The sequence below is a fragment of the Primulina eburnea genome, chromosome 9 (assembly GCF_022965805.1).
Source record: "Primulina eburnea isolate SZY01 chromosome 9, ASM2296580v1, whole genome shotgun sequence".
Lineage (NCBI taxonomy): Eukaryota > Viridiplantae > Streptophyta > Magnoliopsida > Lamiales > Gesneriaceae > Primulina > Primulina eburnea.
The window spans coordinates 33,500,104-33,525,598 of record NC_133109.1 but is presented as its reverse complement, the minus strand read 5'-3'; the positions used below and the strand labels follow the sequence as shown (position 1 = coordinate 33,525,598).

Sequence of the window (25,495 nt, the reverse complement as noted above, 5' to 3'; positions counted from 1 at the left end):
GAAAATTGACTGTGTGTGGACGAGTAAGATCAGATAGAATATTTAATATATTGAAACAATTGAATATTGACTGTGGAAATAAGTTAACGAAAATTCAAGTATAAACTCCAGTAACACATTTGAAGGAAAGGAAGTACAAGAAGTGATTTCGAAACATCACTTCCTGATACTGCACCAAATGACTATAGATCTGCAAAGAAATTGTTTGATGTGCTTAGGTTCTGCGATTTGCTGCTATTTTTCCTCTTCGTCCCTGCAAACGTGCATGAAACAGACTCATAGCATCTTGAGAGAACGACTACACATCAATATGAACCGAGCAAATGAATAGAAAAATAACGCATTCAAGAATCAAGAATGCATAAAGCCAATATTCCAACAAAAACTGTCTAAGCTTCAATTTGCATTGGATACAAAGCTAAGTTGACCCGAAAAACGTATGTAACAGTTCACCTTTAGTTGTCGGGGATAAAGTGAACTTGACTGTTTACAAGCAAATTTTTGGTGATAAAGATGGAGCCGAGAGCGTAAAACCTTGGCTACAGTAGGCAATCAATCATTTAAGATCATTCAACTACAACCACGAGTGTACTCCAATAATCATCACAAATGAATAAGCTCCACGCAGCCATTATATTGTATTTTTAAAAATAATTTATGAAAGACATTGGATGACCTTTAGAAGATTTCGGAATGGTATCTTCGATATCCATGCCATCAGTATCGCTATCTGCACTAGCAGAATGATTTTGGGTAGGATTTCCAGACCCTTGCAGCAAATCATCCAGATCCCACAGCTATAATTAACGGGAAAAGGTATGTTATGAACATACACATGTAAACCAAGATTACTTTAGAAACGATGCAGAAAGGAACAGCTAGAGAAAAAACTAGAGGCGTATGGAACCTTTAACGTCTGATCATGCGATATGCTACCAAGATATTTTCTATCATGGGAAAACGCTGCAATATCAGTTAAACGACACATGAATAATATTAGTACAAGAAGCTAAATGTTATCAATTTGTTTTTTTATTGTAATTGTACTCTCATCGTATGATGATAATGGTCCAATATGCTAAAATTTTAAAGTCTTCTCCAATTAAAAGGGTGTATGAAAGTCATACCAAGCTGTTCCACGGGATACTCAGAATGTTCGGCCATTGGTTGAATCACTCTGTTGGGTAATATACCGACCAAACTATACAAAATTATGAATAAATTAAGTACAATGTCCAGGACTCCAGGCGTCAATTAATTAAGGAAGTTATCTCAAATATGGAGGAAAACGCCACCTAATAATTCCATTCTCGTAACCAGTTATCACTCTATCTTCATCAGCTTCACATAGAAATCAGTAATCAGAAAAAGAAATGGAGTTAAGTGGATTCCAGTCGGATAAACCAACTTAAACGGCTTGTTCAAAATGGTACAGCTAGTCCACTAGTCTCATGAAAAATGCACTAAGGCATCTACAGAGTTAGGAGAAAGATCTACAAAACGGTCACTGAAAATTAGAAGACATACCATGAGCATCAAACTTCACCACAAGCATGCAGTGCGAACTAAAGGGGAAATTAATTTCGTCTTGATTTTATATAAACACAAAATTAATGACTTCTTTAGCTTCAGCGATAAAAAAATTCATTCCAGAATAAGATGACACACCTGCAGTCTTTGAAAAAACCCCACGAGTACAAAAGTAAAGTTCCAGTTTGAGTCCCACATACAACCTTTCGACCATTCTAGATATAAAATGCAACAGTCAAGTGCATCTCAGAATAGCAAGGGACGTCAAAATTTCAAGTTTCTAACTGAAGATCATATCATTAATAAGCCACTTCTTTAATCTAAAAAATGGCCAAGAGCATGGGGTAGACACAAAAGCTAAAACTGTCAGTTGGACTCCGAGAATAAAGCATGATAGGAAATGGATTAAATTCTACAAGACACTCAAATAGTGAAAAACAATAATCTTTATACAAATATACTTAAAGGAAGTGTGGACATATGACTCGAACATGATTAAACTCTTGTCGGAGTGGGAAGTTCGCAAATCCCAACAAAATTCCGGTAGGAAAAATGTACCAAATTTTTTAGATTCATTATTCTACAAAGGCGAAAAGACCATTGGGAAGCAAGAAAAAAAAACAGCAGAAAATTCAGTCACTTACAAACCAGAAAATAGTAAATTATACCGACTTTTATAAAACAGACCTCCATCCAACCTTCTTACTAACATAAGAGTAAAAGCAATTATTATTATTATTATTATTATTATTATTATTATTATTATTATATACGGGCATATCTCTTTATATGCAATCTGGAAAATTTATTTGTGCACTTCCAGTAGTTGAATCCAATCTTCATAATCACAACAGAAAGTAGTTTATTCTCAGAGAACTCTGATCTGTCTGAACCTGCAGTACAGTAATACCAAAAAAGAAATTATTTATCAACTGAAATAAGTTGGTTAATGGTCTAGTCCAATAAGCATTAGAAGATCAAACGCAAAAGAACAGATAAGTTTACCTCGTTGCTCCTTAAATTGCAAACAGATAGCGTACCATCTCCACTGAAGCAAAGAAAGCAAAAAGAATAAGCACATTTTATTCAAGTGAAAATAGTACATTGCTAAGATGAGTTGAGTACAGCTCAACAAATGAGTGGAAGTACTATTTTTAACAAATGATTTCAACTTTTGCAACATTTACTCAAGTTGAAGTTCTGTTTTAAAAGAAAAATCACCACATTTATGTTATCATAGTAAAATTATAGCAGAATCATTAACTGTGTGAATGATACAGTCTCAAAGACAATTTATTCACAACGGCTGCAATATGTGAGATGCTCACAGAAAGACCGGCTACTCTAATCTGCACGAAAAGCACAAAAGAAATCTACCCAATATATTATATCTGTTAAAACAAGAATATGAGCGCAGATAAACTGAAAATGGATGAACCACAAAACACCAGGGGCATCCGTCCAATTTGTAGCCATATCCATTAATTGGTCTACTAGTCACCTCCAAACAGATATCATGCAATGCAAGAGATTGGCGTAACTACCCAGGAAAAAGGACGACATGTCACATAGATAAAAGGAATACACACAATGAAGAAAGAAGAGGAAGAGAGGGGGACAAAGAATATAAGACAACCTTGTTCCTAGTAATTTCATTGAATCAGATGCATACATCATATCAGATATGTATTCTTCGTGAACATGGAATGTGTTGCAGCAAGAACGTTGCCTGGTATCCCATACCTGTTTACAGATGAAAGTGACGATCATAATAACAAAATAAAGGGCCAAGAACTTCAAATGCCTGGAGGGGACTTGATAATGCCTCATAGGAACAGAAACAGGAACTAAAAAAGCCCGATTAACTGGGACATAAGGTCAATATAACTTCTTTTTTAAAATATGTAAATATTAACTTAGAAGTCCTTTCTCATATCCAAACTAATCGACAAAAAAATATATATAATTAAGCTCTCTCCTTTATAAAAACAAGACAAGATGCCAAATAATACAATCATGAAATGATCTATGATGACAGGTACATGCTCCAGTTGCTAGATCAACAAAGAAAGTTATAGTGAACTGGAAACAAAAGAAGGAAACAGATGGAAATGAATATCTACAGCTAATATATTATCCAGTTCATGCCAGCCAGAACACGACTTTTTTAGGAATAAGACCATAAAAACATAGGGTGGTCATACGAAGCTTGATTAACTGGATGCACATCTATGCCAGTCCTTTTAAAGATTTACCATATTGCGTTAGCACTGGCAAATAATTCACTAATTAAAATATATTTTTTGATACTTGGTTGTCAGAATTTCAACTTTACTTTTGCAACTAAAGGCCAAAAACAACACCATGACCAGGGACGGATCCAGGAATAAAAGTTTGGGGGGCTTCAACTCAAAATGATAAGTTATATATTATTAAAAAAAAATTTACATTATATCGTTCAACGAAGTTGTGCCCTACGAGATTTTAAAACATAAAATTCATCAATAATAGAATTTACATCAATATGTTTAGCTAAATCTCGTTCAATATAGAGTGTCAAACAATCGGCAAGAAAGTCATCCTCCATTTTATTGCGAAGTGCCGTCTTCAGATGCTTCATTGCTGAAAAAGCCCGCTCAGTAGTGGCAGTAGACACAGGTAATGTCAAAACAAGATGAATCAATCTAGTCAACATAACATAAACACTTGACCGTCCACTCTCGGTCAATTGCTGACACAACTCAACAAGTGTAGAAACCTTTAAATTCTGCATCACATCAAGTTTATAATGTATCAATTCATACTCCAAAGCAACAATTTCTTGATCTGTAAAATCTCCAGTATAAAACTTCTTCGCAAGCTTGCAAATATCATCACTATTAAATGAGTCAAATAAATTTTTAGGATCTAAAACTTCTTCGCAAGCTTGCAAATATCATAACTGTTTGAATAAATAGCGACGGTGTAATTAAAACCGTCGCCGATGTTGACGGTTTTTCTAAAACCGTCGCAAATATTAGCGACGGTTGTTGAAAAACCGTCGCTAAATTATTAAAAAATAAAAAAAGGTGGGCTGGGCTACAGCCCAGTACAACCCCAGAATACATCCGTCTCTGACCATGACGATAATAGATTTTCTCTGCAGAGTACTTTCATAAGTGATTTTAGGGAAATGAACCCAATAGCCCAAATAAAACACCATTTTGGTGCAGTCTTTCTTCCTCCAATGGGGCTGCACTATTTTACTCCCATGCAGGGGAGACATCTGCACCAATTTGACGCAGGGGTTCGTTTCTTTTTTCTTTTCTTTTTTTAATTTTTTTAATTTGTATTTATGATAAATATTTGTATTAAAAATTATAAATATTATTTAAATAATAATATAATCTTTATTTTATTATTTTAATAATTAAAAATTTAATCATATAAAATTTTAAAATAATAATTGTTGATTTTTAAAATATTTATTTATTTATGTTAATTATTATTATTAATTAAGGACTAATTTGATTTAATGATTTATAATTAATATAATTTTAATACAAATGTAAAAAATGTAATATAACAATATAATTCATAAATAAAATGAAAAAAATAATCGAAATACAAATACAACTTGAAACACATCATTCAAATACAAAGACACGAAATAAATGGGTTCGAGATAAAAGGAATATTTCAAGAATATTTTTTTTGGATTAAGATTTGAAATAAATGAGTTAGAGATGAATGTTGTATTTGGTGCAGAAATCGTATTATTTTAACGTAAAATTTAAAATAGATTTTGTGATGGGAGATATATCAATTGAAGTTTCAGCATGAATTCACCTTCACACAGCCTTCATCATCTCCAGAGGCAACGGTGAACTCTGTCAAGTTAACTATCCGATTTACAGCAGCCCTGCAGAGTATTTAACACATCGCCGCTTTAAACATCAGAAGTGGTGTACTCAGTTGCAGGCAACGGATTATCGTGATACAACCCACCCATGAGAATTTTCTAGGCGAGCCACTGGTAACCCGTTCCGGTGTCACTGGCAAGAATGGAAACAATCTGGAGAACCTGCCACGATAGCTGACAAAAAAACGAATACAACATCACCCGTTGCTCCAAATTCATCCCATGTTAAAGAAATACAACAAATTAATAATATCAAATTTACGGAATAAAATTACTAAAAATAAACTACCACGACCTTCATTAACAAAACGAACAGCTCTACATGATTCAGTATGAGCATCGACATCAAACAGCATAATAAGCAAGAACACCAGCCTATAAACTAAAATATGGTGAAAAGTTGACAGGATAAAAAGATGAACTCGCTAATCTGTACCTTATTGGAGTAGAATCAGCCGCGTAACGATACCTGGAATTAAAATTTAAGCAAATTCATTAGCAGCAGCACAGCTGAATAAAAAATCACTGGATGAACGGAATTGAACTCACAAAAGGAGGTGGCCGGTGATGAGACCGGCGGCTACTAGATCATTCGACGGATGAAAATCCACGTCAAATGAAAGTTTTCCCAGATCAATCTCCATTTAGTTGCCGTGACAATCGTGTGAATGATTAAATAAACTGTTGCCGGAGTCATGAACCCGAAAGAGGTTTAACTGGTTTTTTTTTATTTGTTCGTTCTTCTTTCTAATTGTCTGAAAGAGATTTTGAAATACTTTCAAAAGATTATTAATACCTAAAGTAATCATTTCATTTTTTTTAATACTCGAGAATGAAAGTATTACAAATCAGAAAATTTTATAATATTTAGAGAAAATGGGTTGGAAAATATATTTAAAATAGAGAATATAAATTTCTATTTTGGAGAGTAGAGAATGAAAAAATAAAGATTTGGGTTGGATGAGCTTTATGTTTTTTTTAGAGATAGGAAGTGTGCGATTCCAAGTCTGAGACACGATCAGTTAATTAGTCACGGGAACCTAGTTACTTCAGGAGCTCTTGCTTAAAATCATCATGATAATTAGTAATATAATATATTACTTAAAAATCCCAAAAACATCAAAATAATTCGTGGGCAAGGCAAAATCTAATGCTACAACAGATTGTCATCAACAACAATACCACAGTAGACTTCCAATTCATGTTTTCTACTCAGAGTCCGATGAATAGGAAGTCGAGCCTTGCCGAACGTTCCTTTTTGGGGCTTTGGACTTAGATGGATTGAATGAAGATTCGCCTTCATAAAAGATTACTTGTGCTTTCGACAATCTCTCTTCCAATTCTTCTGTGCTGAAATCTTCCGTCCCCCCGAGCTCATCAAAGCCGACCTAATTTTAACAAGGTGAGATCGATTGATCTTATCAGAGTAGTTGTAAACTCCAAGATGATAAGAGCAGAACAATGCTTACCACGTAATCCTCCACTTTAGCGTTTTTTACAAGAGCGAGAGTTGGAAGAACAACAATCCTCAGCTTTTCAGCCAAGTATTGACTTTTCTCAGCATTAAGTTTTATGAAACGTGTCTCAATATGTTGTTTCGCCAATATACCCAAGTGCTTGTCCATGACCTGTGAATGAGGTATGCATCTATCAGAAATTACTTGCTTTCTTAGCTCAAGACATTTTGCAGGTAATATACAGGAAAAAGATTCATACTTTACATTGAGAAAAATACTGCTGAGAAAAGATCCATTATACCATACCAAAAAAGCATAGCAAGAGCGAAAAATAGTTACTAGATTCGCGTACGTTGTTCCTAGGACATGAGTCTGAAACTCCCTCGGTTAACATCTCAATTACAATTTGGTTGTAGACATGGTTTTCACTATTTAAGAAATCTTTTAACAGCAAAAATCTAACTACACTAACCACAGTGTAACGGGGACACGGTATATTCTCCCCATCTTCAAAAAATCTAGTAGAACACAACGTACTTTAACTGCAAATGAAAAGCACTTCTTTTACCGTAAGGATATCATCTTTGAACTTGATATTCTACCTTTACTCATAAACAAGTTGACCACCTGTAGATCTTATTTTGCATGTAACATATACTGGAGAGCAGTCAAAATTTATACACTGAAAACACGCCATTTGTATAAAACAGATAGCCAAGAAGGAAAATACAAAACTCAAGAAAACGATGGTACAAGGAAGATAAATGTGAAATAGGATCTAAAAAGTTCAAGTGTAGCTCAAGGCAAGGTGATGAAGACACAATTTTGAAGCTTAGTTTATGCCGAAGTGCCTAGACCGGTCCTCATGTAGTTTATTGGGTGAGGATGAATACTTTGCACCTCTTGATATTTAGCTTAAAAGCTCATCCAAGAGAGAGAATACATTCAAATTAATATTTTTGGGAAAAATAAGGCTATTCTTTCAGTATCCTCTGAGGCCAAATACATTTAGGAATCTTTGGAAGATCATTACCAAGTGCAGTAACAAACAATGCAGCATTTATGAAATACATGTCTATTGAGACTTTGGACACAATAAAAATTCTTGGAACAGTACAACTGTTATAATAGATTTCAAACTGTGACCAATCTAAAACATAATCAAGCAACACACGTACTTAGCATATTATCTGCATTACAATGTTAATAAAAAACACAGGAAAAGAACATCAGGATCAGTCATTGCCAAGAAACACTGTTAAGAAAAAGACAATAATGATCCACGAGAAAGTACGCCAAACACATATAAACATGACCTACACAAGCAATGGGTAAACCAAACACTCGATATCACAGCAAGGAAAAAACTAATTGCCACTGTTAGTTTTCAAGTAGACAGTCCTCTAGTAGCAAACTACTTAGCTTGAAATTTATCAATCATGATTAGCAAAGTTTACAGCCTAAAATTTCTATTAAAAAAAAGTATGCATCAATGATATCTAAGATAGATCGATAAAGATATAATCTTGAATCGTCCAATACTGCCACCCAAAATAAAAAAATAAATATCTAAATGGGGCATGCACTCATAGACCTAAGGGCTAAGGCACATATAAGAATTTGGTCAACGAACACACTTGATGTGTTTTAGGCATTCTTATAAAGAAACTAAATATAAAAATTGATATTTATAAATTCGAAAGAGACTCACTACTCAGCCACATTGGTTCTGTTACGAACCAAAAATACAACGGCTTGTAAGGTGATAGAAATGAAAACAATATCAGCTACCACGCATCTATATCGTGATTATAATTTGTGATTGATATTCAGAATAATTACTAAGAGGGGTGTATTCAATCTAAACTTTTAATGACTTTTATGGAATTTTAAAATCTAGAGGTATTCAATCTAAACTTTTAATGACTCTATATATGTTTAGTGGTATTCAATATGGATTTTGGTAGAGTTTTAAAAAGTCATGTGGTATTCAAACTTGACTTTTTAAAACTCTACAAAAGTCAAGAGGTATCCAAAAAATCCATAGATTTTCAAGGATTCTTATTTTATTATTCATGTACAAACCTTGAAGCCTTATGTACAATTGCAGAAAATCTAAAATATTCTTCCACCTATACCAAAGATTTTGATGGACTTTTTTTTTTTGAAAAATACGCTATCTCTCTTCTATCTCAAGCCATCTCTAGGGTTCTTCTCTCTCTCTCTCAAAATTTCTTCTATTCAAAGGTATGATTGGTCAATCTTGAATTTATTATATTGTCAATATTTATGTGTAAAAATAGATAAATTGTTGTTTTTTTCTTGAATCATTATGATTATTGTATTTCATAAATTATTCATTTTAATAAAATTTTATTATGAACTTATAATAGTTCATTAATATGTTGAATTGACATAAAGAATTGAAATTTTGATTTCAATAAATTGGATAATTCATTTGTCGTTTTTCACAAATTAAATTTATTTAACCTTTAAATAAGTAAAATTTATTTACATTTTCATAAATAAAAAAAAATTAAAATTTAATAGGTTATACATGTCCAATAATTATTTAAAAGAAATTAATACAAAAATAAATCACAATTATAAAAGTTTACAAAAGTCTACAAAAATCTTGAAAAAAAAGTCTATAAAAGTCTATGAAATTTGTTTTAGAATTCCATGAGATTCTATAAAAATCAATCAAAATCCCCTCTTATGTATGAGAGGAGCGTCCCTCCCGTTGTGAGTTGTCCTAACTCCACAAAAGTCCACCTTTTAAAAAAAGTCATTAAAAGTCATTAAAAGTTTAGATTGAATACACCCCTCTAAAAAAACACAACATAGCTATTCAACGCAATATCGTTCATAAAGTTTAATCACAACACACAAATAAGTTACAACCATCCAATTCGTTCAAAAAGGTCTAGCTACTTCTCCATTTAATTTATTATCTAACAGTAACAATAATGGGGCAAACGTACCTTGCAAGGCCAATTTTCGCGGTAGAAATGGCAAACAACGCGCTCACTGGCCTTAACCACAGAGAAAAATTCCTTCTCCGTTGGGATCTCTGAGTACTCACCGTGGCCGAGTGCGACCCAGCCTCTCCTTTTCTCCGCCATTTTCTTCATCTGCTGTAACCTCCGCTCCCTCAACACCTCCACATCGTCCAAATCTAGCCGATCCAATGCCGCGATCTCGTCATCTATCTTGTCCTCTACCGCCTTCGCCACCGTCAGCAGTTGCTGCTCCAATATCTGGCAAAAGACAACGAAATTAAACAAAATCGGATCTCGGAATACAAATTCCCATTAACGCCTTCTACCTGCTGAATGTTTGGATTATCCATGAGTGATTTGACGTTGAAGGATGGACGAGTGATTTGAGAGGAAATATTTCAAAATTGAAAATGCAGGAACGCAGCTGAAGTTCGAGATTTGAGGAGCTTATTGGGTCGAACATTGAAGTTTCTTTTTATACTAGGCCGGGACTATTTGCTTTACAAAATCGGCCCATTTGACAAAATAGTTTTCCTATTACAGCCCAAGCCCAACAATAACTAGGTTTGCGTGTGAGCCAAATTTGGGAAAATTGTAATTTTAATTCGAGAAGTTGCTATGATTGGGATTTTAATGTTGGAGTTTGTCAATATCATTTGATAATTTGGATTTTTTTTATTTTATTATTTTTTCATTCGATATCATTAAATCCATCAAATATTAATTATTTGGATTAATATTCCCCTTATATGACTATTATGATAAAAATAAAAGTTATATTATAAAATTAAAATCTATTTAAACAAAAATCATTAATGTCGAATAAAATATTTTTACAGTTTAGTTGTTTTTGGCAAAAAAAATCATAAAAATATTTTGTAATTTTTCAGTCAAAATTTTAATTAATTTAATCTGAATAAATAAAATATATGCAATTGTGAATAATCTTTCTTCAAATAACTTTTTCAACTTCAATCTTTTTTTTATTTTAACTATTTTTTAAAACAATCATTTCTTTAATTTCCAATCAAAGAGATATATTTGAAGCATATGAGAGGACAAAAGCTCAACCGTGCCTCCTGGTGCACCAATGGCAGAAAAGATAGCTCTCCCCCTCCATCTCCCAAACCCACCACCGCCAAAACCCTTCTTCAACGATTCCCACCCCAACTCCTCCGCCGTCGTACCTTCAAACTCTCCGCCGAAGTTCACCCCTCTTCTCCCAGAATTGCTCCACCTGAACCCCTCAACCTCCTCCACTTCCCCCGTACCCACAAATTCTCTGAACCTACCTTCCTCCGTCCCCAGAACACGACATCGCATTGGCAAACACCGCGACGCGAACAAGGGAAAACCCTGGCTCCACCACCACCTATCCCCTCAAGGTGAGCTCACACTTCAATCCCTTACTGACGATGGATTTAACATGGAAAACCTTGACGAGGTGTTGGTTCCTTTGTTTGATTCTCATAATCGACAGAATGAATTTTCAGAAGTGTTTATGGGAGGTTTTTCGTCTGATGTTTTGTGTATAATTAAGGCATTGGGGCATTATAGAAAATGTGATCTGGCTTTAAGAGTTTTTGAGTGGATTAAGAAACGTTGTGGTTCGAAAGATTTGATAAAAGGGTCTGTTGTGGCTGTGATCATTTGTACGTTAGGCAAAGTGGGTCGGGTTTCTGAAGCGGCTTCTTTGCTTCAGAAATTGCAGAAAGATGGATTTGGAGTCGATGTTTATGCTTATACATCTATGATATCGGTTTATGCAAGGAATGGTAGGTATAGGGAAGCCGTGATGGTTTTCAAGAAAATGGAGGAGGAAGGCTGCAAACCTACATTAATTACATATAATGTGATTTTGAATGTATATGGGAAAATGGGCATGCCTTGGAATAAGATCTCTGCGGTTTTTGAAGGAATGAAGAGTTCAGGTGTCGTTCCTGATGCTTATACATTACAACACTATCATAAGTTGTTGTAGACGAGGATCTTTGTACGAGGAAGCAAAAGGGATTTTTGAGGAGATGAAATTGGCTGGATATATGCCAGATAAAGTTACATATAATACACTACTTGATGTTTTCGGGAAATCCAGGAGACCTAAGTTGGCAATGGAAATTCTGAGGGAGATGGAGTTTAATGGGCTTTTCCCTAGCATTGTGACGTACAATTCTCTCATTTCTGCTTATTCTAGGGACGGTTTGTTGGAGGAGGCGATGGAGCTAAAAGCCCAGATGCTCGAGAAAGGGATTATACCAGATGTGTTCACATATACTACTCTATTGTCAGGATTTGAGAAGGCGGGGAAGGACGAGTCAGCATTTAGGGTGTTTGAGGAGATGCGGAGTTCAGGCTGTAACCCAAATATATGCACATTCAATGCACTGATTAAAATGTATGGAAACCGAGGAAAATTTATGGAAATGATGAATATTTTTGATGATATAAAGGAATGTGGATGTACCGCGGATATTGTTACATGGAACACCCTTTTGGCTGTGTTTGGGCAGAATGGGATGGATACCGAAGTGTCAGGGGTGTTCAAAGAGATGAAAAGATCAGGTTTTGTGGCCGAGAGGGACACTTTTAACACCTTGATCAGTGCTTACAGTAGGTGTGGATCCTTCGACCAGGCCATGGCTATCTACAAGCAAATGTTAGAAGCAGGGGTCACTCCTGATCTTTCCACTTATAATGCCGTTTTGGCAGCTCTGGCTCGGGGAGGACTGTGGAAACAATCTGAAAAGGTCTTTGCTGAAATGAAAGATGGGCGGTGCAAACCTAACGAGCTGACTTACAGTTCTTTGCTACATGCTTACGCTAATGGGAAAGAAATTGAGAAGGTACATGATCTTGCCAAAGACATACGTGCGGGTGCAATTGAACCTCATGTTGTGCTCTTGAAAACTCTCGTTCTAGTATATAGCAAGAGTGACCTGTTGAAGGAAACTGAGCAAGCTTTTCTAGAGCTTAGAAACAGAGGTTTTTCTCCAGATATCACCACATTAAATTCCATGGTTTCCATATATGGCAGGAGGCAAATGATTGATAAGGCCAACGAAATTTTGAGCTTTATGGAGACAAGAGGGTTCACACACAGTTTGACGACATACAACAGCTTGATATACATGTATAGCCGTTCCGTAAATTTTGTGAGATCTGAAGAAATACTAAGGGATATGTTGTCAAAAGGAATGAAACCGGATATCATTTCATATAATACAGTAATATATGCATATTGCAGGAATGGGAGAATGAGAGATGCATCACGGGTTTTTCTTGAAATGAGGGAATCTGGTCTCATTCCCGATGTTATCACATACAATACCTTTGTTTCAAGTTATGCATCCGAGGCAATGTTTGTTGAGGCTATTGATGTGATCCGGTACATGATCAAGCAGAAGTGCAAACCAAATGAGAGCACCTATAATTCTATCATAGATTGGTACTGTAAGCGTAGCCGGAGGGATGAGGCTATAACCTTTGTCAGTAATCTTCGAACACTCAATCCTCATGTTTCTACCGAGGAAGAACATAGATTATCAGAAAGATTGAAGATGAAGTGAATGTGTACGCAATGGCTCGAAAAAATGGTACCAATTCTTGACAGATTCAAAGGTGGGCGCATTGAAAACTTAAATATACTGTATGTATAGTGTTTTCCGAACAAGTAGGTATGTAATTGTAGCACTTCATAGATAGTGGATAATTCAAGATCGTTGTACAATTTTGGTAGCTCGTCAAATTATAAATCGACACATCTTGAAGTCACGAGATTCACAACAAAATACCTGTTGTTTCGTGAGAATGGAAACATTCTTCGGTTCAATTGGGCTTGCGATGTTAAACCTTGGACAGTAGCAAGGCTAATTCCTCATCACACACTTTAGCGTCGACGCATGCTCCAGTCGAGGTTGCAATACCTGCTGCAAGTTGATGTTTTTTTCAATTGAAAAATTAACTCCACGGAGAAAAAAACTGAAAGAGCAAGAATATTAACAAAATCCAGAAGGAGGAAAATATTGTTGGTATCTTACACAAAGCTGTTCCCCTCGGTTCACCACGTCATAGAAGAAGGAATAAAAAGCACAATAGTGTTCTCATAGCACAGATAGCCCTCCTTTCTCCGAGATTCTCCCACAACCTGTTGAACAGAATTTGCAGAAATTCGAAAGCCTTGTATTACTCTTTTCACCATACCCAGCTTAATCGAAATCAGTGAAACAAAACAAATAAAGTAATATAGATATCGGAAAAATGAAGCGACCACTGGGCTCCCCGGAGATCCTCTTGACACCCCTTTGATCAGCGATCCTCGTCGCTCTCTCGAAATTAAAGACAATCCCAACACTCGAGTTGCAAAAAGGAGTGATAGCTACACTGCCAGCTGATCATCGATCACTGTTCCCATTTTCCATCAGCGTCGTCAAAATTTGATAAACCCAACGGAGAATCTAAAACACAGGAAGATGAGTGTGGAGATTCGAAAAAGACATTGACATGGTAGATGAGATCTTATCGCACTATCCTCATTTTATTTTAATAATAAGATTTTGTTGTATATATAATTTTTTTTTTTAAAATGAGTCCTATATATGCAAGGTCAAATCTTGATCATTTATCTTATCGTGAGGACAAAACTTTCAAGTGCGGAATACTGGAGAAGGAGACCACGCAATTTGTTTCTGTTTTGTGTCGTCTATTCCTTTATGTCGGAGCGGGAAGGTATACTTGAGCTTTAAAAAAAACACAGCGAATAAAAAATATACATATACTTTTTATTTTTTAAAAATTAATAATTGGGGTCAAAATGTTTATGACGATTTCGAATACAAGACATCTTCCCAAATAAAGATGCAATCGAGTTAGCTCGACCCGAAAAAAGTTTTCCAATTAAATATTAATTTTCAAATTTTACTCGACTCAAGAATATATTATGTTACTAAATCCGAGCTCAAAAAGCTCAGTTTATGTTATATTTTAATTCTAAATAAATATAATATATATATATATATATATATGTAATAAATATATAATTATATGTATATAATAAACACATGCAAAACTGGACTTCGAATCAAATTTTGAACGAATTACTCACGAGTAGCTTAATTCATTTGGGTCTTATTTCCAAATATGAGACATACTCTCGACAAGAGAAGCTGATGCTACTAAACCAAAATTTGTGAACCAACCCAGAAATATGTTCAACTATACCAGACTGTTTAAGCAAAAACAAGACGAAATTTATGACCAAATAACAAAAATAACGTGCAATTTAATGCCAAAACTACCTCAATATACAAGCCGAAATGTACACGAAAAGTTCCATTACATATTCAACTACCAGCCTATCAGGCTAAGAAGGCACAATCACTAGGCAACCCTTGATTGGAATTCCTCGTTGGGAAAAACCTTGTCGCCTGAATTCTCTACTACTTCGTCTGAGTTAAAAGAATATATGTCAATGGGAGACATCACGCAGCCAAAAGAACCTTGTCTATTATTAATATTTGAAGGGTTTTGATGATCGAGGTAAACAACTATAACAGTTATGTCGTCGTGGAAATGTCGTCTGGTTCCCTTCTCGATCTTCTGAATGTCTTTATACCTCATTTCTTTCTTTTTGGAAGCAGCTTGAAGTGCAGCTACTACTAATCTCTTGGCTATTCCCTGCAAAAACATTCACCACAAGATAAGTCAGGTAGCTCATTTAAGAATCGATCAAATGATTCATGGACCATGACAAGAGTGAAATCTCGAACCAAAATTGAAAAGAAAAGGGACAAGCACACAGCCTAACTCATTGAACTACAGAGTATGGGTAATAATGCAATATGACAGTTCAAAACTTTTGTACAAAAAATAGCTTGTCGATGTGGCAAAAGCTATGATTAATTGTACAACACTGTGTTTCGATTGTCATACCACATAGAGGACGATATAAGAAAGAATAGACAGACTTCTAGTTGTGATTCAATCAAGCATGCAGATGCAAACTTATCATGATAATAATCCAAGCAAGAATTCAGTATATGTATGAGCACTCATGGAGAACAATAAGACCAAAACAATGCAGATCACAAGGCGAATGAACGAGACTGATTCCATGTTGGTCACCCAAGAGAACAAGGAGCTTGATTGAATTACAAAAAATGCAAGACCTCAATTGTACATTTACAGACAGCTATCAGAAATTTACAACCGTTTAGGAAGGAAACGACTTACAGATCTTGGACTTTTTGATACTATTTCCACAGCTGTTTCATCACTGAGGTGTTCCCAGAGACCATCAGAGGCAAATATTACAAACAAATCCTGTGGCTTAAGGTTTCTAGTCACAATGGAAGGTTCAGCTGTCAACAATGGTTGCTTCATGGGAATGTAACTTCCATATCGTAGGAAATTTGGGTCTCTGTAAAAGTCGGGTTTCTTTAAATAAACATCGCCTATGGATCTTGACACCTGATTGTTACAAATAAAGTTATTTGTGTTTTCACGCCAATGGTGTATGTAATAACAGATAAACAAGAATGGGGAAAAGCGAGCATCCCACAATTCTCATTAAATCACCATGCAGACTTCTAACTTAAACGTGAAGAAACAAAAAATAGAACCTAAAAGCATCAAGACCTTTGAGTAAATATGGTTATTCGTGATCTTCAGGTTGGGCAAACAGAAAGGTAAAACACTTTATATTCACCGGAATCACAAAGCTTTGCTTTACTAAGTCTTCATGTGCATCTCATGTGGCGGAAGGCACAGTACTTTGACTTCAGCTACATGAGACAGGCAAGTGGCAGAGCATGTGATTCTTGGAACAGAAGCCAATATATAATAATCCTTCAGAAAAAACTCGATGGTGTGCCTTACATGCTGCTTTTCATAAATCATAATCCATAGATAAAATAGAAAAATGTAGAATCAGCCAATGCACAGTGACTGATTAGACTCATCAGAAGAACCGGTTCATCAATCAAAATCTCATTAACATCAGAACTATTGCCATGAATAATCAAGAGAAGCAAAGAAAACACTAGTCCACCAATTAGGAGAGAAGCAAAGAAAAGACTACTCCACCAATTGACTCATGTTTAGCTATGTTGATATGGGTAGAAGTATCGTATTATCGGTAAATTTTTAAAATATTAGACACAATATGACTTAGATACTGCAATTCTTAAAATATGTATAAATATTAAAATATAACTTTAGATGAGTGATTTAAAAAGAAAAAGCAAACAAATAAACGAAATATATCCAGAAAACGTATCACCGCCATGTTCATGGTGTATCTAGCCGTGTCCAAGACATAATTGACCGATCAAATGTACAAAAAGTCAACGACACGGATTTTACCGTATCCAATACGCATATCGACGTTTCGTATCCGTGTCCATACTTCAGAAGAAAAAAATTAGGAGTATTCGTGCTACATGGATGTTCAGAGAAAAGTTGTGCCATAAGTCTTCAAAAAAAGATATTTCAATTCTCAAGAAATAAAAGTTAGCAGCTTGTTTCAAAAACGAATACAGCTATAAACAAGAAGCCTCGGATGATTAAAGGTCCGTTGTTCCATCAATCATCACCGAGTAAAAGTTGGATGACAGCCAATTGTAGATATTATCTATTTGAAATCAACTTAATATATAAAGTGAGAAATACATTGAGAAAAGTCATCAAGGAATCATTAACTCAACTCTGTTAAGGTCACTGATCTAGATTCTAAGTGGGCTGTATTCAATTCATAGTTTTGATGACTTTTAATAACTTTTTCAAATGATAGACTTTTATGGATTTGATATATTTTTATTGACTTTTACCGAATCTCACAAATTTATAAACAGATTTATGTGAATTCATGTAGACATTTTTGAAAGATTTTTATAGACTTTTGTGAATTTTTTTATAAAATTTGTGCTTAACTATAGCATATTATTTTTTATTAATTTCTTTGAACCAATAATTAATTGACATATATAACATATTCAGTTTGAAATAGATATTCAATATTTATATTAATAAATAAATTTACTTATTCCAAAGTTAAATCATTTAATTCTTACATGTGCATATATGCGGGTTTGTATGCATGTTTGTAAATTTTTTAAAATATATCAATTGATTAATCTGTAACCTTGTTTTTGAATTTATAATATACATGTGAAAAGAATATTATTTAGCATTGTGTAGATATAATTTTATATAAAAATATCATAGCTTACATATTAATTGAAAATCCTAAAGAAAATATAAAAAATCACTGTTGTTGCGAGGTTATTCAATTATTAAGAATTAAGCGATATCTTTTTGGATCAACTTTTATTATTATTGAATATTACATTAATTTGTATAAATCATAAATTAAAAATCACAAAATCAATTCTAGATTTCAAAATTTCCTATGATATTAAAATAAAAAATTATTAAACGAACAATCAGCCAAAAAATGAAAATTTTGAAAAAGAAAGATGAATATATATATAGAGATACACTTCGAAAACTTGAGAGAGTGATAGAGATACATGAGAGGAGAGAAGATAAGAAGAGAGGTGATGTGATGTGAAGCGACGGAGAGAGAAATAAATACCTTGTGTATGAGTTGAAAGTTTTAAAAATCCATCCAAATCTTTGGATTGAACCAAATACAATTTTTGACAATTTATAGTTGTACCTTAGGCTTTAATGTTTGTATGTTAATGAATTCAATGAAGTTATTAAAAGTCTATTGAAAATTTAAATACCTATATATTTTTATAGAGTTTTTAAAAGTCAATGTTGAATAGCATTTAACTTTTAAAACTATATGAAAGTCTATTTTGAATTCCATTAGACTTCTATAGAGTATATAAAAGTCTTAATTGAATACATCTAGAGTTTTAAAATCTACAAAAGTCATTAAAAGTCAATAAATCTCCTACATTGAATACACCCCTAAGGTGACATATGTCAAAAGTGAGGTTGAATCGTCAATAATCATAAATTCAATGTACCTTTCAATGAAGAAATTGATTCACAAATTGATTACCTGAATAATGCCCTTGATTCTCCAAACACCGCGGCAATTAATCACTACAGGCGAATCATCTGGGTGAAGCTCTTCAACCTCCTTCCTGACGGTTTCATAGGAAACATTATGATCTATCGTCAATCTTTCCGCCATAACAGAATTCTTCCCCTGAATAGAACATTTTTTGCCGAGAACCGCTCTTGAATCACCTAAGTTTGCTACATATAACTCACCATTTGAAATTACTCCGACAAGGCAACATGATCCTACCAAAGTTATCTGGGGTCTCATAGACATTGATCTCTTTACTAACCGAGTAAAATCCTCTTCCGTTTCATTAAAAGCCTTCTTTATAGCATCTGGTGATAATCCCCCCAGTTCCGTAGCAAATTCTGCAAAATTAAACTAAATTTCTGAATTTTGGAGCCAAAAAAAAATAATGGTTGAATATACTAAAGCTGGAACATTAAAGAAAGAGAACTATGTGAGCAAATAAGCGAAACATGCATCTATACTAGGTCGGACCGAGGAAGGAATATCAAAATTTATGTTTAATTTTGCCAACGCTAAATCATAGAGACCATATTAAATCATCAAAAAACATCCAGAAAAATTCACGATAAAGAGTAAACTGCGAAGGGAAATTTCAAAGAAAAGAACATTACTGCGTATATAAGGGAAGAGGTAGCGGTTGACAAAGCGGGATGCCTCAGATCCCCCATGACCGTCGTAAACACCAATATAAGTCGCAGAAGGGGACGTAAAAACCTGACTTTGATCTTCAAGGTTGGAATTCGCCTGAACCACCGCCATTGAGAAGTCCCCGGTCGCGTGCGGCTTCAATTCCATTTTCCACATCAATTCGTCGCCATTTCGACGCCCGAAGCAATGATCAAGTAACCTCATATAGCGTAATCGCGTATTCCCTTTCGAATTGGGACGTGTTTCCGATTCTTTTCTGGTTGCAGTTTGAGGATTTCGAGGTACGGTTTCGCGAGAGGTTTTACGTCTGAGGTGGAGAGGTTTTTGAAGTAGCAGTGGGAATGCTTCTGCTGTTGGTTTATAAACGCGTTGTACACTTTGAATTCTCCAAAAAAATAAAAAAATAAAAAATAAAAAAACAATTTATGAAATATTTTTTTTTATATATGATATATATTATTTGTCAAAATTCTCCGCCCTATAAATTTTTAGTTATATTTGATAGATTGATTGATAATCCGTCGTAACGCACTATTTGACGGTTGGAATGGACCGGTCGGTCTATCATTTGGACAGGACGACCCAAATTAATTTCACGTGAATTATTAATTTGATTTTTTTTATACGCAATTCTACAATTCGATTCGCTATGAATAAATTCATACTTTTAAGTGTTCATATTTTCGATGCTTATTGTGTTGACTAAAGTAAAAACAAAGTACTACTTAATGTATTTTAATTTTACACATAAAAATAATGTATATATGATTGCTATGTTTTAAAATTGTGAGAAACTCTTAAAATACGTTTTGTTTTAGATGCATAACCTTTCAAACACGTAAAGGGAAAAAATAATGGTAAGTTGGTGCTTCTTTATCTTAGATATTGACTTGACCTAATCTTGTGATGCAAAATTTATAGTGGTGGGCCGTTGGTGTTTGGTAAGAGTTGCAACAGCGGTAATGCGTAATTGAGGGGTTATCATCTTTAGATAAAAGAGCGTCTTTTCGGAAAAGTTTATTGTAATTGAGTCTCGAACTCGATATTTCGTAATAAGCTTAATATATTTGTTTAGTACTTAAAATAAGTGGATGGCCTAGCCATGACAATAATTTCAAAGTATGTGGTTTTGAAATATCGATCTGCTATGATTTGGTTTGTTTTCGTTTTATGATGATTTGCGGTTTTGGTCCGGACTCTTGCTTCGAACCAAATTATGGTTCGATCCAAGTTACACAACTATATTATTGAGGAATTAATGATTATTGTTTCTCAGAATTAGAAAATCTATTATAACATGATGTTTGGACTTTTTTATAATTTATTATAAGAATGTAATTATATTGTCACTATAAATTATAGTTTTTAGAATATGGAAGATGCTTATTCAATAATTGATATTAACACAATCATATATTATGAGTATCAACATACAATTATTTGGTGAGATACCGTTAAAACCCAAAATAATTCTGGTTAAATAGTTGTAACAACAAGAAATTTAAGTTGTTGTCTAATTTAAAATGATCGAATTCTATAACATAGATGGAATATTTTGAAATTCATTACAACAACATAAACAAAAAGAAAATGAAGAGGGAAGTTAGGAATCTCATGATTGTTGAGAATAACTTCAATGGACTCAAAAACGTAGTAAAAGAAAATAGAAAAAAAAAGAAAAAAAAAAAGCTCCAACCGAGTGATCTAGTTGATGTTGTAAGTGATCGTTTGATTAATAGTTAAAAGTTTAATCTCCTCTATCAACACATTCTCGAACGAGTTTGTCAGACATAATTTGTCCACTATGATTTATCTGACTAACATGATTTGTAGACTATTGCGTTTTTTCAAAGCTTTACTCAATACACACATAACAAATGAGAGTTCCACATCATTAAAAAAACTTGTCACATAACTAGCTTTAGACAAAGTGGGCAACGGGTGACTTGACTTTGAATGAATCAAACATTTGAAGTCTCCAGATAATTACAGCATTTTTGTGTCAAATTTCCATGCAATTTAGTTCAAGGGATGACTTCGAAATGGGGCCATATTGCCACCATTTTCTAATATTTCATGCTAGATTTGGATTTAACAGGAATATAGGATTCTAAACAAACGAACAATTAACTTTCATACAATTATTTAGTTATTTGAAAATTGCGAACTATTTAATTTCTTGTTTCACTTAAGGTTAGATTGTGGGAGATGCATGTCAACATATTTTTATTTTTTGAAACATACGTCCCGAACGACACTCGATGTCAAAGACCTATCTTCCGAGAAAACTGCCAAGAAACTGTGAACTTTCTACTCACTGCTCACATCGGACGTAGTCGACTCTCTTCGACTCCATCCACATTTACAACAATGCCCCTACGGCAATATGGGCACTCCCCACAGATTCGGACCCATGGATCCAAGCAGCAAACATGATACCTATGAGCACAAGGCAAGCGTATCAGCTCATCTCCCTCCAAGAAACTCTCTAGGCATATGCTGCATTCCATTATTTCTCTTGATGTGTCTTCTTCGTTTCCTTCCTCTAGCACTCCGAACACCTCAATGCACAAACTGTCCAGTGCTTCTTGTGTGAGTCCTGGGGGTTTTTTGCTCGTTAGTCGGCTGATGGAATCAGTTACAGAGGTCATCGTGGCTAGCCAGTCTCTGGATACATCCGTTTCCCCATATCCAGCATCAATGAGTCTGAGCACATCGCCGATTACCGTTTCACTACGGTGGTCAATTTGGGAAGTTTGATTTCTCTGCCTACAAATACAAGAAGGACAAGTTATCCTATCGCCACAAATACGGAGGGACAAATCCAAAAAGTCATAAAATCGAGTCATCTCCAGACAGCAGTTGATCAAAGGATTTACAGGAATGAAATTAAGTGCATATTGAACAACTCGGACTTGAGAGATCAATATTAAACAAAACACATAGAGAACCATAAGCGAAATATATCACAAAAAATTTAATTTTGATAAGAAATTTTGGTTAATTTCTGAAAGCATTTAGCAGTATACTAACTTTTAGCTAACAAGAACATAAGCATGAATGATAGTGCCACCACATTCCTGCACGTGGATGCAAGTGCTGCCACAGAGGAAAGAAATTAAGACGCATCTGAGGGAGGCAAGCAAGTTGAGAAGCTAGTTATATAGACGCTCTAAGCTCAGCTTGAAGTTACTTCTACCCGCTCTAAGCTCAGCTCGAATTTGCTTCTAACCGAATCCAAATCAAGATCGAGTACCTCAAACTTCTTGAGTCTACCACGAGCTTTATTATCTTAGGCTCAAGCCCCCATTGAGTATTTGAGCTCAAATAATAATTTTTTAAAATGTCATTTAAATTACTGTTTAGCTTTAAATTTGATCATAAATTCCAGTTATAGAATAATTAGGCGACACAAGCTCGAGTTACTCAATAATTACTCGAGTAAAGCTTGAATTGAGAAATATTTGCTTGGTTGAAGTCAATCTCGACCACTAAAGAGCTACTTGAATTCAAACAGCTTGAATGCACCCCTAGTGGGACACTGAGAAGAATTATTCTAAACGGTGATGTAACATCAAGGACAAAGAACGAGGTAAAAAGTATGGAAGAAGTGGAAAACAGTCGAACAGGAAGAAGACAGAGAATAGAAGAGGGCAGGGCCCTGGCTACTCGATAACAAGAAACCTAGAGCTGGAAAAATAAAAAAATGATCTCTTATAATTCATATTTGATATGGTTTGTTGGAACTAATAATGGATTCTCTCCGAGTTAGCAACTGAATTACCAATATAATTTCAAATAGTAAAAATATTCACTCATGCCATTTCTGATCATGCAAACAAAATTATGCATGTCCCTACTATCTGAAAGCTCTTGGGGTTGGGGTTGGGCGGTGTTTGATGGGACCCATATACCTGCTACCGGGATGAGTCACACCTCTCAACCTGTGTACAAGCCTCTCTCTAGCAAGAAGCACAGCTCCAGGGAGCCTGTCATTCCCACTGAATTGCACCCTATCTAGCCCATTGCTTTGATTTCCAGAATGTATAGCATTTCCTGATGCAAATTGATGGCCACCATGTTCAGGCCTAATAAACTCACGATCCTGAGCAATTCAAGGAGAAAAAACTGAGAACAGTAGAAAGGACTGATCCGGACAGACTTTCCTCTTGAATAATTAGTAAAGAAAGCGCAAATGTCAGTGAATACATTAGGCTTACAGGAACAAAAAGCAACTTCGGACCTCATAATCAAAGTAAATCAGCAAAAAGGCACATAATGTACTACAGCTTGGCAATATCGGAAATTGGTTTGCAATCAAATCAAACTGCTGGTGAATCCCTAGGTCAAAACACTCATTTTTTAGCAAGCTCGAATAAAGTTCACACAAGCCCAAATACCTACTTGAGTCAAACTACAGTATTTTAGTTTCAGTTTGGGTGTGATCGAGCTCAAGTTTTGACCTTTCAATAATATATTTAAATTACTGTAAATACATTCAGAAACTCAAACTTTAGCTAAGCAATTTCTATTCTATGTCGCTTGATTACAGAACTTTCTTTCAGAACGAGCTCGAGAAGGGTGTTGCTGGAGATTTGATTTCTTTAAAATGGTAAAGATGGTAAATCAATAATAAGAAGATAGCATTATTTCTATTTAGAATCAAACCAAAGGACAGGCCTCAGTATTGAAGCTACGAGCTGACTTAAAGCCAACTGGGGCATATTTTGCCCACTTTAATCAACGGAAAAAAGCGATATCATTTATAACCAAAATACCCATCTTAACTTGTTATCATAAAAACGAAAGAGACTTGCAAAAAATCTTCATAAACTCAAATATCTCCCAATGCATAATATGCTGAATAAACAAAGTCGGTCTCCCTCAAAAACGAACTTAAAATTCAAAAGCTGAATCACACCTGAGGCGAATGGGAAGGGCGTTGGAAATGGGGCTGCCTGGAATGATGAGGAACACGGCGCGGCGGATCGCAGCCGTCGAGCTCGGTTCTATCACGGCGCGTGTTAGTGCCCTGATGGTGGGAGTTGTGTGGACAGCGGCTGCGGCGGATGCCCCGATCAACAGGCGAATGAGACCCGACCTCAAATGGATCCGAATTCCGACCGAAACGCGACCTTCTGGTGTAGAATAACTCCGAAGCGCTCGTCATACAAATTCAACAACACACACCCGCTGAATCGCCCCGTTAATATCCCTGCAACACGGAAAAATCGATACTTATGCACATCAACGCGTCGGGGAAACGTACACGCACACAATCTATCGCATTGCAATTTCTTGGAAATTTCTAAAGTCCCGAGAAAAGAAAAAAGAGAGAAGGAACAACCGCTGGGCCAGGGTGATACGTTCGAGGAAATGCAGAGCGATAACGGAGGAGCAGAGAATGGGAAAGTGAAGTATCTGTCTTTCTTTAATAAATTCATACGGGATTTGCGGCACTAAACTCACCCAAATCCCAAACATCCAAATTTAATGGCTTTCCATTTATAGTCATCATCAAATTTCTTGAACACTTGTAACATAACAACGTACGCAAACCGAAAAGAATCAACTCCTTGTCTTGGCCAGTATCAGATATGATCTTAATTTCCATGCCACAATGCTAGTTTATCTCACGTCACTTTGATTATCAAATATTAAAACTTATTGTCAGTAAAAAAATGAGATATCAGTTAATTATATTTTTGTAATTAAATTTTTAACTCAAGTTTTAAAAAAAAAATTTATCCATACATATTAATTTTGCTTATCACATATTAAAACTTGAAAAAATGAGTTAATTATATTTTTGTAATGATAAAAACTTGTGTGAAACATCGTCGTAGTTTATGAGACGGATCTCTTATTTAGGTTATCCATGAAAAAATATTAC

The 25,495-nt window shown here is 34.9% G+C and overlaps 4 protein-coding genes and 1 pseudogene across 4 annotated transcripts; 1 reads left to right on the top strand and 4 right to left on the bottom strand.

Moving 5' to 3' along the window:
• Positions 1 to 61: 61 nt before the first annotated feature.
• On the bottom strand, positions 62 to 6,075 carry LOC140840933 (WD repeat-containing protein 55-like; annotated as a pseudogene).
• A 413-nt stretch (positions 6,076 to 6,488) lies between these two features.
• On the bottom strand, positions 6,489 to 10,358 carry LOC140841890 (thioredoxin domain-containing protein 9 homolog). Its single transcript, XM_073209614.1, has 4 exons — positions 10,217 to 10,358; positions 9,873 to 10,148; positions 6,901 to 7,059; positions 6,489 to 6,819 (listed from the first exon to the last, which is right to left on the bottom strand). The coding sequence occupies exons 1-4, from the start codon at positions 10,238 to 10,240 to the stop codon at positions 6,640 to 6,642; spliced, it is 639 nt and encodes a 212-aa protein (XP_073065715.1). The 5' UTR covers positions 10,241 to 10,358; the 3' UTR covers positions 6,489 to 6,639.
• Positions 10,359 to 10,931: 573 nt separating this feature from the next.
• On the top strand, positions 10,932 to 13,661 carry LOC140841889 (uncharacterized). Its single transcript, XM_073209613.1, is given in 2 exon segments — positions 10,932 to 11,844; positions 11,846 to 13,661. Coding segments are annotated over 2 exon segments (2,475 nt in total). The 5' UTR covers positions 10,932 to 10,980; the 3' UTR covers positions 13,457 to 13,661.
• Positions 13,662 to 15,071: 1,410 nt separating this feature from the next.
• LOC140841888 (probable protein phosphatase 2C 63) lies at positions 15,072 to 19,941 on the bottom strand. The gene is made up of 4 exons (XM_073209612.1): positions 19,566 to 19,941; positions 18,919 to 19,292; positions 16,119 to 16,355; positions 15,072 to 15,563 (listed from the first exon to the last, which is right to left on the bottom strand). Exons 1-4 carry the CDS (start codon positions 19,804 to 19,806, stop codon positions 15,267 to 15,269), a joined length of 1,149 nt encoding a protein of 382 aa, XP_073065713.1. The 5' UTR covers positions 19,807 to 19,941; the 3' UTR covers positions 15,072 to 15,266.
• A 1,868-nt stretch (positions 19,942 to 21,809) lies between these two features.
• Positions 21,810 to 25,172, bottom strand: LOC140841887 (probable E3 ubiquitin-protein ligase RHY1A). Its single transcript, XM_073209611.1, has 4 exons — positions 24,950 to 25,172; positions 24,524 to 24,817; positions 23,517 to 23,707; positions 21,810 to 22,371 (listed from the first exon to the last, which is right to left on the bottom strand). Exons 2-4 carry the CDS (start codon positions 24,770 to 24,772, stop codon positions 21,924 to 21,926), a joined length of 888 nt encoding a protein of 295 aa, XP_073065712.1. The 5' UTR covers positions 24,773 to 24,817; positions 24,950 to 25,172; the 3' UTR covers positions 21,810 to 21,923.
• Positions 25,173 to 25,495: the final 323 nt, after the last annotated feature.

Bases quoted from the DNA above. Each gene is read 5' to 3' on its own strand.
- LOC140841890 (XM_073209614.1), bottom strand. From the start codon at position 10,240: ATGGATAATCCAAACATTCAGCAG. The intron at 10,149-10,216 runs GTAGAAGGCGTT...GTCTTTTGCCAG, and splicing joins ATAATCCAAACATTCAGCAG to ATATTGGAGCAGCAACTGCT. The intron at 7,060-9,872 runs GTACGTTTGCCC...CCTCATTCACAG, and splicing joins GCGAAAATTGGCCTTGCAAG to GTCATGGACAAGCACTTGGG.
- LOC140841888 (XM_073209612.1), bottom strand. From the start codon at position 19,806: ATGAGGTTACTTGATCATTGCTTCGGGCGTCGAAATGGCGACGAATTG. The intron at 19,293-19,565 runs GTAATGTTCTTT...TTAATTTTGCAG, and splicing joins CCTCTTCCCTTATATACGCA to AATTTGCTACGGAACTGGGG. The intron at 16,356-18,918 runs GTAATCAATTTG...TGTAACAATCAG, and splicing joins GAATCAAGGGCATTATTCAG to GTGTCAAGATCCATAGGCGA.
- LOC140841887 (XM_073209611.1), bottom strand. From the start codon at position 24,772: ATGACGAGCGCTTCGGAGTTATTCTACACCAGAAGGTCGCGTTTCGGT. The intron at 23,708-24,523 runs GTGTGATTCAGC...TGAATTGCTCAG, and splicing joins GCCCTTCCCATTCGCCTCAG to GATCGTGAGTTTATTAGGCC. The intron at 22,372-23,516 runs GTATATGGGTCC...TTGTATTTGTAG, and splicing joins GTGACTCATCCCGGTAGCAG to GCAGAGAAATCAAACTTCCC.